Genomic DNA, 14438 nt, shown 5'->3' with positions numbered 1-14438 from the left:
TGATTCGTTGGAAACAAACATTCGACGTATCACTTGACGTACAATAGGAATCGTTGGGAAGATCTCCTCCTCAGCATACTCCTTTTAAGGGTAATTCCCTATCGAGAAAACCTGAGCAAAACCTTCGCTAGGAAAAGAAGCATATAAACAGGATTTTTCAAAAAGAATCGTAGTAAAAATTCAAAAAAAACTTACAAAATTGGAAGAGAAAGCTAACTAAACCTTAACTAACTTTGTACAACGTATCAGAAAAAGTTTACGTTACTATTTTCGTTTCAAAAATTACATGCACAACGCTTTCAGAGAGATTTGTCAGCAAAAGTAAATGAAGTAAGAAAACACGAGAAATAAGAGAGAATGAGTGGAAGAAAGAAGAAACATATGAAGAGCAGTGTGGGTCAGCTGAACGAGCGTATGGCAGACGGACGGACACGAGTCCTACGTGGAAAATGCAACACATTTACAACATGTATGATTAATATCACAATGAATATGATCTAAGCGTAGGAAATAAACAACTTTCCAGCGGATATAACATGCCAGCTGGTCATCGCGGCGACGGCGGCATGGTGGGGACGATTTTTAGGCCCGAAATTCGCCGTAGTGCGTTCGCGACGCATCAGCTGGTGCGTCGCGGTCGTCTCCGTCTCCGCCGACGACGTGTGCTCTTCGACGGACTCTCGCCGGACGCATCGCTGACATCGTCGACCTTTGCTCTTTCGAATACAGCTGTTACGGCGGAGCGCTTCGGATTGATAGCGCTAGGATGGGTGGCGTGGAGCCGGAGCAAAAGAGAAAAAAATGGGTATGGGAAACCGCTAAAGCACGCGAATTACAGGCATCGTGTCGTGTCCTGCGTGTGTGTGGGTGTTCCTTGTTTGTATTTATGGTTGCAAAAGTTCTAGGATTTGTGCACAGAATTATTTGTTCCTTGTATACTCCGTTCGTACAGAAGCATTGTGCTTATGTAAGGTCTGCACTCGTAGTTATTTAGTTCTCCCATCACCATTCATCTGAGGATTTGTTTACAACAAGCAATTTCCTCCACTACACTTGTCAATAAGCACGACATAGGGGTTATCGCCTTGATCTGGCCTGGAAAAGCTCATAGAACCCAACAAATAACTAAGAATCCATATTGATTTATCTATATTGATGTGGATAACTATGTAAAGAATAAATAACTAAATAAATAAATAAATTTCTCCTAGCATCGTCAGTTTGTGGTAACAAACATAAATTTATGATGCTAGAAGCGTTGTGTTTATGTAGGGACTGCCCCCATTATGTGGTTATTTATCTTTTCTTATCAACACGTCAGAGGATTTGTTTACAACAAACAAATTCCTCTACTATACTTATCAATAAGCACGACACTAGGTTATAGCACTGATCTGGCCTAGAAAAGCTATTAGAACCTCACAGATCTCAAAGAATCCATGATATTTTTGGTTTTGGCTCTATTCTTAGTAGGATTTTCTCGAATCATGCTGTTGTCTGTTGTTTGTATATTTCATTATTTTGAATTAATCCCATTTGAAGTTCTAGATTATTATTTGAGGCCTCTCGATTACTAATTTTAGTCTATTCCACCTTTGTCAGCTATTTTCACTAACCATTCTTTTTAGTGTCTAAAAGTGTCTTCAGCGGTCACTGTTTGTTGCACAGACAAAGTAATTAGTTCGAATCGAAACACCTGGAGCAGAAGTGTTTGTTTCTTTAAGGTTCGTTAATATCTTCTAATTTACATAATCAATAATACTATATTTAATATAATAATAGAATAAATTCCTTTTTTTTTGTAGATTTCTATGCTAATATCCATATTGTGGTTTTGCCTTCTTTTAGGAGTTTGCTGTTAGTCCTACTGTCAGTTTGCCTATTTGAATGACCCCAATAAATAAATGTGGTTTCAACCGTATTTGTTTATTGGGATATCACAAGTTAGGAACCATGTTTTGTCCGCATTTCTCATCGGATCCATGAGATTTGTAGCGAATTCACGGTTATTGCTCAGGAGGTGACACATGACGGTGACGTGTCATGGAATCTGATAATTTCGATAAGCGCACATGTCATGTCACAAGTCCTTCTATGGGGTAAAGTATATTTGGGGGTGGACAATGAACCGCGCTCGCATTGAACTATAGTCAACCTGCACATAGAGCACTAAAAAAACGTCCATGGAACGCAAAACACGTTCTTAATTGTTAAATGTCTTTCTCATTTGACCAACAGTTCATCACTGAAGGTGTCGTGGATCCTCTAAGACCAATGCTGAGCCAGTCGTGGTCCGAAAACCTGAGCATTCCTAGAAGATCCACGACATGTAGGCTAAAGCTACTAAGAGAAAAGAAGAAGGTGGAGCTGGAACTGCTAATGATTTCAATTCACCAAACTCTCAAAAAAAGCTTACTGGAAGTGAATAGCTAACATAGATCATATAGTGCTCTCAACGAAACCGAAAATGCGCTGAAATGTGGCTTCTCTGCAATTTGCATTTTGCGTGCATGTTAGGGACGGTTTCTGCACTCCATCGACGTTTTTTTTGCGCTCTAAGTGCAAGTCGAGTACAGTTCATTAAGAGCACGGTTGAAGGCCCCCCTCTCCCAATTACACTTAACCCCTGCTATCTCCTACAGCCAGCTCAAAACCAACCCCAACCGCTGGCTCCACGGCGTCGCTCTGAGCGCAGCCGCTTGCCCAGCTGCACCAAACTTCGAGTCGCTTTGATCCAACCATACATGTCAAATTTCTAAAAATGACCAATTTACATTCACTGGTTATTCGTACCCATCTATTCGGTTCTCTTGTTTAGATGTAGAAAACTTAGCATTTGTTCGTGAAGGACTGCAAAATCCGGAATGATTTCTGTCCGGTATTTCTAGAGTTTTCTTGACTTCGTGCACGTAACAAAAAGTAAGTACGAAAAGAAAATAAATGAACAACATGAATATCATTAATGCGAACGATACATTTTGAACTATTCAGTATAGGCTTGACTATTTTAAAAGAACTTCACAGTATTCGCAAAAAAAAAAAGAAGAAAATTAGGTTTAGTTCTTACGAAACATAATAACACTGGAATAAATGCTGCAGTCTGTGGATTCTTGGCGCGACGCCTGGCGAGACAAAATGAATGACTGCAGATAATCCATAGCTTTGTAATTGTTCTCGTATGATCATATGTTTATGTTTATAAGAACTATTTCGTACTTTAAGTACATGTTTCATTTTTCATTCCAGCACCTGGTTATTTCGGAGAATGGAAGACTTGTCGAAAGTAATCGGTGGCGGATATCCAAAACGTCTGCTGAGACGCACCTTCTGCTTAACACACACACACCTTTCCTTTCCTCTGCGCTGACCCAATCGAAAGCGCTCGCTGTCGCCTGGTTGAACAAATTTGCTGTGTACTTGTTTCCGGAGAATTTGTTAAAGGCATCACCCCACGAATTTGAGGTGGGACGGATTTCAGGTGGAGTATTCGTATACGGGATGGGAGACTATGGAGGGAGGGGTGATTCCGTCCATTTCTTGCTAATTGCCGTAAAAAATGGCCCGGAAGATGCGGCGCCGCACAAGACTGGCGTGCTCCAATCGAACCTCTTGTACAAAATGGTGCGCCAAAACGAATGAAGCCGTATCTTCCGGGCCGTTTTTTACGGCAATTAGGAAGAAATGGACGGAATCACTCCCCTCTCCGTAGTCTCCCATCCCGTATACGAATACTCCACCTGAAATCTGCACCACCTCAGATTCGTGGTATGCTGCCTTTAAGCAGTTGCCTGGTACACTTCTGAGTTTGCGTATCATTTGCATGCTTGCTGTAGGGTGATGAGGAGCTCGAGAGGATAAGTCACTGATCGTTCTGATTTTTCCAGGCTTTGACAAAGGCGATAACGCCGAAACGTTAGCGGTTAGTTAATAAAGGAAGATCAGTACCAGTCTTGGCTATAGCTCAAGCAAATTAATCAAAAGCTATAGTCGGTTTAAAACGACATGAAGCACGGTGCATTTGCGTAAGCGGGTGCGCTCGAAGCGGCGCGGTGGAGATAGCCGTTGGAATCGGGATGGGATCATCGCGAACTGTAGCAATGAACGGTGGTAGAAGGGGCCCTCACTCGATCCTAACTGCTGCGCTCCACCGCTCCGCTTCTAGCGCAACCGCTTACGCAACCGCACCGGGCTTCGCGTCGTTTTGACTCTACCATACGTGTTAAGCAGTTATTTTGCTACAAACTTGTAGGATGCTTCGTTGAAGGAAGTCTAATGAATAATTAAGTATATAGAATTTGAGGACGTCAAGTTAACCTACAGCAATTCTAATACTTAGCAGCTGCAGTGCAATATTTTTAGTGGCGAACTTTGCTAGAAGTATTTCTCAGTTCTCCAATCGTATGATTTTCGATGTCTTGCCTGCAATCCTTTACTCATTTTTAAGACCAGCAACAAGAGACGACAAAAAAGTGGCGCTTAGCCAGATGACAAGTGCATAGTGTAATCTTGGTTTAATTACCGATAATACTTAACAGTGTGATAAAATGAAGTACACTTTTCTGTTGGTATATAAGACTTTTACCAGTGACGTTGAAATAGCATTCTATAACTTTCCAAGGTATTCCATTTAATTCCGTCCCAATTTCTCAGAAATTTACAACTTTGATACCAAATTGTACGGGTGCCAATGCTTGCAGAATCAGTCGGAATGCACTCTCAATCCGGAGCGAATCGGAGGGGAGAGGCGGTGCGTGTCGAGCAAAGGATGGGGTATGCCGGATGCGTCGCGGTCGCCTGAGTAAACATGAATGCCGACGACTATGAATTGGTCAGACCTCCAGCACTTTTTTCGTGATTGTCTTGTGATTCAATCGTGAGAACAACAGGCTGAACCCTGAGAGCAACAATTTCAATCACAACACAATCACAGGAAGGGTTTATGTCTCTAATCAATACAATACACACGGATTATACTAGAAATCAGTACTGATAAGGAACCCTATAAATACTGTTTTGCGATACTAGTGTGGGTTTACACAAGATACTGATGTGGTAGTTACTGCCCATACCTATTGGATTTGATATAAATGTTAGCTAACATGATATTAGAAGTTTAAGGAGATAATAGAGAAAATCTCAAGCAAGTGAATAAGAGATGGTACATGAAGGACGAGAAACTGCGTGTCGTATTGGAAGGTGGGTTCCTATTGCATCATTTCATCCTGCAAAAACAAATGCCTCTTAAGTCTATCACGTGGAAGTTGTTGCTGATGTTTAAGAACTTTTCTATCGTTTCTTGTTGCTACTTAATAATTTTCAAAAGTGAAAGATATCTTTCACCACATACAAATTAAATTTCAAGAACATAGCATAACATAGTCGATATATATGCATAAGCGTACGCTACGACGTGCTACGTAACTTGCCGTATAGGTTACGAAGAGATCTTTTGAATAACCTCTATGCTCACCTCCGGTTTTGAGACAAAATACATGTGTCAGTCAGTTGGAAGTTTTAAGAAAGGTAGGAGATACATTTTCGAGGAACATTGAAGAAATGAAAACCAAAGAGATTTTGAAGGAAACAAGAGCAAGTACAACTGGTGCGTGCGGCAGCGGCGGCAGCAGCAGCAGCAGGTTAAAGCGCTGCTCGCATCTCATGCCACCTAATGACTTATGGAAAAACCAGAGGACAGGTGACGACGACGAGACGATTCCTATTGCCGTTTCACAAGCAGTCGAGAAGATGACCAAACCTTTATGTACCAACACTAAATACTTTTATCCAGTGATACACTTCATTAATATATTTCATTCCATGTTTATATATGTGCATAAAGAGTTAAAGTGTCCGGGGTTAATGAATCCACATGGAATCGCCACCACGTCCACTTCCAAATCGTTTGAGGTTTATGAACGCGTGTACAGTGACTTGCGGGACCCAGCCGATGAATACAGCCAGTAGTTTTTTCTTTCCCTCAAGCAAATTCATAAAAAAAAAGCTACGTATCCAACATGCCAAGACTCAAGGACAGTCGAACATGGGGAATACGAAGTCAAGCCAGTGTTTTTATCCTCCCAAACAAGTCCTGTTTCTAATTTGTCGACCCTAGATGAATGAATGGCTTGGTTGGCACCTAGGCGGATTCGAACCTCCGGTCGACCCCGCCCCCACAGCACAACTCTCACCCACTGCGCTAGAGCCGCCCATAGAATATACGTTTACTTATGTTTGTAGCAGGTTCACTTATTCATTCGAGGAGGATATATGTCACATGAATATTTGCAGAACTTTTCTTGCTCCTGACGAAAAAGTACGGAATAGATGGATACGCGAATGACTAAGGAAGATTCATGGAAGAGATTTCGAAAAATGTAGGTGAAGCAAAGGCGAGGGGGTTTAGATTCACGAGCGAATGTCATCCTTACAACTGAGGTTAGAACTACAATCAGCAAATGCTGAAAAAAACGGAAAGGATTAAAAACAAAAGCAATAAAGGAGTTCTCTACAATATTCTCAAGTAATATTGCTAAATTTTACTGGCTGGTAACGTTATTTTGACTAGGAAACTCGTAGTAGATCATGGCTCTACTCACCATCCAACATTTAGGGAACTTTTTTTTGCGTCTTCTCATATGACGAACGTCAACGAAAAAGACTGTGCTTAGTTTCTGTCGTGGATACCATCTTTGCTAACACATTCTTCTTGAAAAGTTCTTAAGGAGGAATGCGGCTATATCGATTTGTTTGAACCGTAACAAAGCTTAAACACCTTGACCCAAAAACTTCTTACCCTCTTATGCTCAGTATTCGGGATTTCACACTCTCTTTACGATATATGGTCAGTTCAAAAACCTGAAGCAATTGAATCCACAAGCTATTGCGATCGAGGTGGGACCCTAGCAGGCTCCAATCGGCTGCAGCGATGAGCACGGATTCCACCGTCAGCCTTCGAGCGCGTCCTCTGTGCAATTGCACCAAAGTCCTTGACCCGACTGGAAACAACATCCTTCCAAGGAAGTTTTTCTGAGATTTGTTCTGATTTCTATTCTATTTTCCATGCTGTTAACTAGTATGCTACTAATGCTTCGATACTCAAATTTTATAAAATTTCATTATTGTCATTTTCCATAACCAATCAACTGAAACCACCGAGGATCAATTCCCGAAAAGGCACACAGACTACTGCTAAGCCCGCTGAGTACAGCCACTTTCTACTTGACATGATGTGAACAGCTCTGACGCCAAACTAAGAAACATCCCAACATGGCGGTAAAATTATCCGCAAGTTACTGATGAATGTAATGCGAAGCACAGAAGACCTAACCTTTCCTCGAAGCCTCGTCGACCACATTGACCATTGTTTCCATCTCCAGAACAACGGCCTCATATCACTTCAATATACTTTTCAAAAGTTGGAAAATATCTTATCGGGTTTCTGCTGAGTCCCTCCAAACTGTTTACACCTAGGATGATGTGCACAAGGGTCACTCAAAGTTCATTAGTACCTGAAGGTTTCCACAGTCTCGCATGCGAAATATCCTTCTCAGCAAAATCAAGTATGGCATTTATTCTGTTATACTGCGAACAATCAGCCTACCACCTAGCTTCCTGGAAGTTATTTATTTTCACGCGAACATCGTTCCAGGAACATGCCTTCGTATGCAGCACGCAATCTCGTTCCGTACTCAGCACATACCGGAACTAAAATACCTTCCTTCTATTTCGAAGCATACAACCAAAGATACAAACTAACGCAGAATCCTGCTCTCAATTGAGTAATAATTTTATTTCCAATAGTTATGTCATTGTCACACTTCCTAGCGTTCCTGTATGACCTTGCAACGATATTTCATTCGTATTTGTTCTCCGCATACAATGAGAGTCAACAAAACTCTGACGGGAATGTTTCACTTCTTCTCGGTCACAAACTTATGGAAACAACAGAAGCAACGAAAAAACCTCGCAACCGAAAAACATGGGAGCTTCAAATCAGCTGATGCCACAGTACTATATAAATGCAATGAGAGGAGAAACCAATACATGTGACCAAACACCCTTCATCACGTTTGTGTGACCTTCTGATACTTCTGATAAGCACGCTGGCCTGCCAATCACCTGGCAATGAGCTATGTACACCGCAAATGTTCACAATGGAATGAACAATTTATTACAAAGAAAGCTTATCAAGAAAATTTGAAACGTCAATTATTCACATTCTCATGCAAAGAAAAACACCATTTTTTTAAGGAAAGAATTAAACTTGAAAAAGAAATGAACGAAGTCCCCGAACAGTACACCCCAAACAAAACGACAGCAACAACGGAGGCTAGTGAGGAGGTGTAGTTCCTGATGCCGATAAAAGAACTGAAAAGAAAATGTATTTCAGAGAAATCTGAAAGAGAATTAGTCAAGTCTATGTTTAGCTAACTTAACTAATCTTGACAGATGTTGGTCCTCCTAAGACAAAAATAATCAAATTTGGAAAGAAACCATACGAAAAATTACAGCCTACCTCACTTCCCGAGTGCTTGTTCTCGCCTCTTTTGTTCACCATTCTGCGCAATTTGCACTACTTTCCTAGTGTCGTTGCCAGGATTGTTGTGTTTATGTTCCACACGCTCAGCCTTCGATCGCTTTCCGGATGATCCAGTGAATTCCTACATATGTTTTTTGTAATGAAGGTCTGATAGCGCACTTCAAATACGAAGATATAGAAGAATAAACACAATACAAAACTTCTTCAGTTATCATGGATCCCTCAACAATCCTAAAAACTTCAAATACGGTAAATTCCGGATAGGTATACTACAACTGTGGAATTATGTACAAACTGTGATATACTGTGGTATGTTCGCTCTTTGCACACACAATTCACCGTCGAGTAATTTTTGTATTCACATTCTTACTTGCTAGTAACCAGTATCGCTAAAAAATCTAATCAAATTCGAAGCAAAACATCTCATGATCGAACTTTTGATGCATTTGATCTTAGCCGTAAACGACTATACTTATGCGCACAGTTCCAAAAAGATGATTGAAAGAAATTGTATATTCTACACAGATTCTTTGTTTTTGCGAAGGGAAGAATGTGCAGATTCTGCGTTTCTTCCCTTCGCCCATTCACTTCCTTTCGAGAAAGAAAGGCGAATGATTTGTTTCATCACGAACTTTCTTCAAAGTGTAGCTGTAGTGTTTTAGCGGCTGCCCTTTTCTTACCTCTGCGAAAGAAGTCTCGGTTCAAACCTAAATACGTACATCTTCATGAACTAGTACTAATGCTAAGAATTTGTTGTAGGTGAAAATGCGGTCATCCTGATTTAAAGGCATTACCCCAAGAATCTGAGGTGGTGCAGATTTCAGGTGGAGTATTCGTATACGGGGTTGAAGACTACGGAGAGGGAGCTGATTCCGTCCATTTCTTGGTAATTGCCGTAAAAAACGACCCGGAAGATACGGCTTCATTCGTTTTGGCGCACCATTTTGTACAAGAAGTTCGATTGGAGCGCGCCAGTCTTGTGCGGCACCGCATCTTCCGGGTCGTTTTTTACGGCAATTAGGAAGAAATGGACGGAATCACCCCCTCTCCATAGTCTCCCATCCCGTATACGAATACTCCACCTGAAATCTGCACCACCTCAGATTCGTGGGGTGATGCCTTTAAGCAGCGTTTCTTTTCCACTTCCCCACATTCCCACTCATCCTCCAACTATTTCATCATGAACTATCTAAAGCCTAATTGAAACAAGTCCTGAAATCTTAGAATGATATTAGATTTCTGTTTTAAAACTCAAGAGAACAATTTGACACTAATTTCACATATTTCTCATTAATCATGATAAACCAACCGGTCCACCATCTTGCTCGTACTCAGCGGCCATCTGCTCAGCAGAGCTCATTGCTGAAAACTTGGAAAATCTACAACAATCAGCATTAAAATAGTAATTGCAACACAATGGCGAAAAAAATAGGAACACGACAAATCTCGAAGCAATGGAAGTTAATAGAGCACTTGAAATCGCATAAAAAAGTGGTGAGGAAGGTTTGAAGAATGAGAAACCATTAAGTGTAATTTGTGGTTAGGGAGGGCACCAAGCCACCCTCTCAATACTGAAAGTAAATCACTAAATCAATCAGTCCCTAAGGACCTAAGCATTAGTATTAGAGGATCTATGACAAGCTAAAATCACTAAGGGAATAAGGAAGATAAAACGTTCAAAAATAAGAGCGCGATTGAGTGTCCCCACCAACTATATTTTCCCCAAAAATTCTGGCGCAAAGAGTAAACAGCCGCATAAAGAAATGATTGTAGCAAAAAAAATCTGAGTTTAATGGAATGCCTGTAGAAGACTGGCCTTTCCGTGACGTTCCTCATTTGTCGAAACTAAAGGAGAGAGATGAAATCCATGACTTATAAACATCCTAAACATCTCAATAAACTGCACAACCATCTCGCAATCGTGCACCAACGAAATGATTGCTATCACAGCAGGTATGGCCGTTTTCGATCGATCGATATTGTAGGCGGGCTCCGCCTTTGATGGGAAATGTGACAGGTGGAACCACTCATCTGTACATGACTTCTGCAAAGTGGAAGGACGCATGGCAACTATTCTCAAACATTTGCAAATAAGATCCGTAAACCTCTCAAAAAAGAAGTATATCCGTCTCCATAAACTATTACACATCTTACTTGAATATGCCCAGCGCTAAAGAAACTCCATCAGAAAGAATAATGAAAAGAAAAGCAGATTTTTTCTTTGGGGAACTGCTGTTGACCGTAAGAAATACTTCAGAATATAACAAATAATATATCACTACTAAGTTACCTAGGCCTAGAATCGTACACAGAACCGATTCTTCTTCGTTATATTCTTTTCTCAGTCTTTCCACTATGTATTTACTGTATTTCCCCCTGGCAAATCCTTTTTGGCACCCTATCGAGCGTAATAGATAAACAAAATAAATAAATAAACAATTAAATAAGCATACGAATTAATTGAAGTTTTCCAACATCAATCGTCATTGTATACTAAATCCAGACATTTAAAAAGAGCCAAAGTTTAGTTAGGAGGGACTCGACTGAGCTTATTTCTGGAAGCAAATAACTTAATCATTTGGAACCTTAAAACATAAGCATTAGCCCTTGAGGACCAACGACATGCAGACTAAAGCTACTCAGAAAAAAAGAAGAGCTTCCAGAAATATCAGGTAACCACATCTTCCCTTTAGAAAGTCACGTAGCAAGAATTTTCGAAGAAATTTAACGATTGTCCATAAAAAGACGCTATGGGAAGGGGAAAAAATGTCAGCACAATGTGCCTGTCTGGGAATTCGCGGACGGAAGCAGCAGCCGGCCAGCCAGCAAGCACTCATCGTATCGATCAGGGTGCCAAGGGTACCCGGGAATGACAACAAAATAATACACACATAGAACTAGCGGGAATGATGCAAAAGTAGGTACAGTAACCATCGGAATGAATGTAAAAACAGTAAAAATAGCGCACTGATAAACGAATTTTCGCGAAAAAATGCTAGAAACATCACCTCGACGGCGGGAGGCATCAAGGACATATTTATAGACACAAACAACGAACGCCCCGTGGTGTATGCGTGTGACGTTGATCACGTGATGGTTTCGAAATACTGTAGAATGTAACGTTGTATGTTCAATAAACCGAATACGACACGAGAATGGTGTTGTCATCGGCTTTTTAATTTACTAATTGTAGATTTCTATCTGGATACAGGTAGGTCCATCAACGATTCATCACTGGAAAACTACAGTGAGAAGTTTTGTCGATTATTTCCCAGTAATTTTCACTTCATTTACGCAGTGGGAAGAATTTTTGCGGGAAGCCGACCGAGTTTTTGCTTCAGGGCTTGAACCCTAATTAATGAAATATATATTCTTATTACTGAAATATCAATACTACCAAGATATATTATATATTATTATTGTTATTACTAAAATGTGTCCTGGTACTTCCTCACTTATGGTATCCCACCCAAATTTTTCCCGACTGAAGTCCCTGGGGGTTATCGACCACGCTGATCACAAACAGACCATTCACTAAATGGGAGAATCGCTCCATGTACCAGTAATAAAAAAATTTAGTGGCGAAGTTAGTAGTGAAGGCCTTCCATAGTGAAGTTTAGTTCTCCTTAAAACGTGGGAAATTTGAACCTCAATTATTAAACCTCCAAAACTCTTAAATTAACAACTTCTGAAAGCGGCAGAAATATCGAATTGATGGATTGATCACAAGAAGGAACATTGTTAGAAACGTCACGAGACCAGATCAAGGACGTATCTCGACGAAAAGCAACTGTAGACGAAGAAGGGGAACGTAAGGGAACGGCAAGTGAAACAATGTGCGGAACAATAATCCCGTAACCATACTAGAATACTGTCAAAACTACACATTTGCCTTAATTTAAAGGAATTGTTAACAATACTGTGTCTTAAGCGTCTTTTACAAGTTTGCTCGAAGTTTCTCCAGTAAACTTAAGCTTGACCATGGTTCGCAAAAAAAAAATCGCATGACTATCTTCTGCTCGGATTTCGTTGGAATCTTTTCTTCCAAACATTTTAGGTCCGATGAACTCTGTGAAGGTTCCTGTTCATGTGATGAAAAAATATAGCCGTTTTACCGTTTCGATGCCTAAAAGTATGTTTTGTTCTTCCAAAAAAGGATTTTTTTTTGGAATGTTGGAGGGAGTTCGAAAGTTCGAAAGAGTTTTAAGATGGAAAGAGTCAGTGCAGTCGTTTTCCACCGAATCCATATTAAATATACTTATTCACATTGCAAGGCAGCGATCGTTGAGTTCGGTGGGTATATCTGACGACAATGGAAAAAGAGTATTTACAGATTTTGTTCATGACTAGTTTTCTATAGTGTGCACTGGTTCTATGCGATATGGCCTCTAACAGATGTAGCACAACTTCCAGGAAAAACATCGTTTTTAACTGCACTTCAAATTTTCCTGATTTTTGGAATTAAAATAGCATTGCTTACGTCCACTGAGTGGTATAGTCGGATCAAGGCGTCGAAGATTGGTGCAGCTATGTAAGCGGTTGCGCCCGAGGCGGGACCTTCGCTTGTTGCGATCGAACCGTGGAGGTGACTAAGGGACCCATTTCGATCGCGTCGCTAACTCCAAGGCGCTCACGCAACTGCACCGAGCTTCACATCGTTTTGCTCCAGGTATGTTAACAACGCTGTCAAATCTGTCGATTCAGATGAGATCAAACGGATGAATGATCAATGGCCCATTCACTGTTTATAATAATTCTGTATGTTTTTTTTTAGCACTTTGCGCACTAATGTATAAACAGGATAGAAAAATGTGTGTTGAAAGGATAGTCGTCCTCATCCAACTACTGAAATATGTTGTCTGATTTCTCAACGTCGCGGTAGTCCTTAATTAATCTGAATTTCGAATATCTGGTCTCCTCGCTAAAATTTGTTCATTGGGTCGATGTTTTCAATACCGAAGGTGATACTGCGGTCGGAACTACAGGAGAAATCGTACCGAAATCTATCAATGTTTCTGAATTACGCAAAGAAGTGAGTTTGTCTATAATCCTTGGACAAGTTACGATTTAAATCTTCAGATCTCAAATACCACTGAACTGGACTGTCAACTTCCATTAGGATTCCAAATTCCTGGATTCTTAAATTCCCTCTGAAAAGCAAACTTATGGATAGAAATTTCGGGAGTCTGAATGTCTAGATATCCGAAATTTATCATACTCAGTGGTCTCGTGAATAGTAAACATAAAAGGGAATGAAAAAGAATGCGGAAGTTTGTATCATGTCTGTTACAAAAACAACTATTAGTTATTGTAGTACTTAGCCTTCGTTCATCACATATGTACGGTTAAGAAGCACTGAATGGTCTCTATTTCCGAAAAATTGCACTCCAACCTTCCAATTCGACTTTGTTATGATCTAAAGCGACGGCAAATCCAATAATAAATGAATATAAATATGAACGAAACTTATCTCCACTTGTATACATTTTCGCGTACATCTTGTATGGTTCTTACGGTTTAATTCTCATTGTTAACAGAAAAATCGCAATAAAATCTTTCCGCGCCATATTCATCGTCTTCGCATTCCATATAAAATAAACCTACGAAGGCACCTTCGTGCACAATTCTCTTTTCTTTCTTCCACAGCAGTCTCTTGTAAAAATAACGAACGTTTCTAAGAGGGACCGTTCGTTGTCTCCGTATGGTTAGGTCAAAACTACTTGAAGCTGGGCGCAATTGCGTAAGCGACTGCGCTCGAAGCGACGAAGTCGAAGCCGAAGAGTGACCCGTGCTAAGCAACAGTCATCGTTATAGTCCGAGTAAAGCTAGCGATGGTCTCACCTCGATCCCGGCTGCTAGCTTCACCGCGCCGCTTACAGAACTGCACCGCTCTTCAGGT

General features: G+C 40.6%; 2 protein-coding genes across 6 annotated transcripts; one reads left to right on the top strand and one right to left on the bottom strand.

Moving 5' to 3' along the window:
• Positions 1-357: 357 nt before the first annotated feature.
• On the top strand, positions 358-5453 carry RB195_011901 (uncharacterized protein; the record flags this gene model as incomplete). 3 transcript variants are annotated; one of them, XM_064193513.1, is made up of 6 exons in its annotated part: positions 358-469; positions 527-603; positions 1629-1724; positions 4698-4770; positions 5119-5196; positions 5434-5453. In XM_064193513.1, the coding sequence occupies 6 exons, from the start codon at positions 358-360 to the stop codon at positions 5451-5453; spliced, it is 456 nt and encodes a 151-aa protein (XP_064051094.1). The 3 variants fall into 3 exon arrangements, with proteins under 3 accessions (XP_064051094.1, XP_064051096.1, XP_064051095.1); XM_064193511.1 differs by lacking the exons at positions 358-469; positions 527-603; positions 4698-4770; positions 5119-5196; positions 5434-5453 and adding exons at positions 767-805; positions 3247-3462; positions 3885-3917; XM_064193512.1 differs by lacking the exons at positions 1629-1724; positions 4698-4770; positions 5119-5196; positions 5434-5453 and having other exon boundaries at positions 415-469; positions 527-699.
• Positions 5454-5856: 403 nt separating this feature from the next.
• RB195_011900 (uncharacterized protein) lies at positions 5857-10688 on the bottom strand (the record flags this gene model as incomplete). Of its 3 annotated transcripts, XM_064193510.1 has the most annotated exons (7): positions 5857-5976; positions 8301-8367; positions 8516-8543; positions 8621-8660; positions 9849-9918; positions 10356-10384; positions 10449-10604. In XM_064193510.1, 7 exons carry the CDS (start codon positions 10602-10604, stop codon positions 5857-5859), a joined length of 510 nt encoding a protein of 169 aa, XP_064051092.1. The 3 variants fall into 3 exon arrangements, with proteins under 3 accessions (XP_064051092.1, XP_064051093.1, XP_064051091.1); XM_064193509.1 differs by lacking the exons at positions 5857-5976; positions 8301-8367; positions 8516-8543; positions 8621-8660 and having other exon boundaries at positions 9886-9901; XM_064193508.1 differs by lacking the exons at positions 5857-5976; positions 8301-8367; positions 8516-8543; positions 8621-8660; positions 9849-9918 and having other exon boundaries at positions 10329-10688.
• Positions 10689-14438: the final 3750 nt, after the last annotated feature.

The sequence above is a fragment of the Necator americanus genome, chromosome III (assembly GCF_031761385.1).
Source record: "Necator americanus strain Aroian chromosome III, whole genome shotgun sequence".
Classification (NCBI taxonomy): Eukaryota; Metazoa; Nematoda; class Chromadorea; order Rhabditida; family Ancylostomatidae; genus Necator; species Necator americanus.
This window is presented reverse-complemented; position numbering and strand designations above follow the sequence as displayed.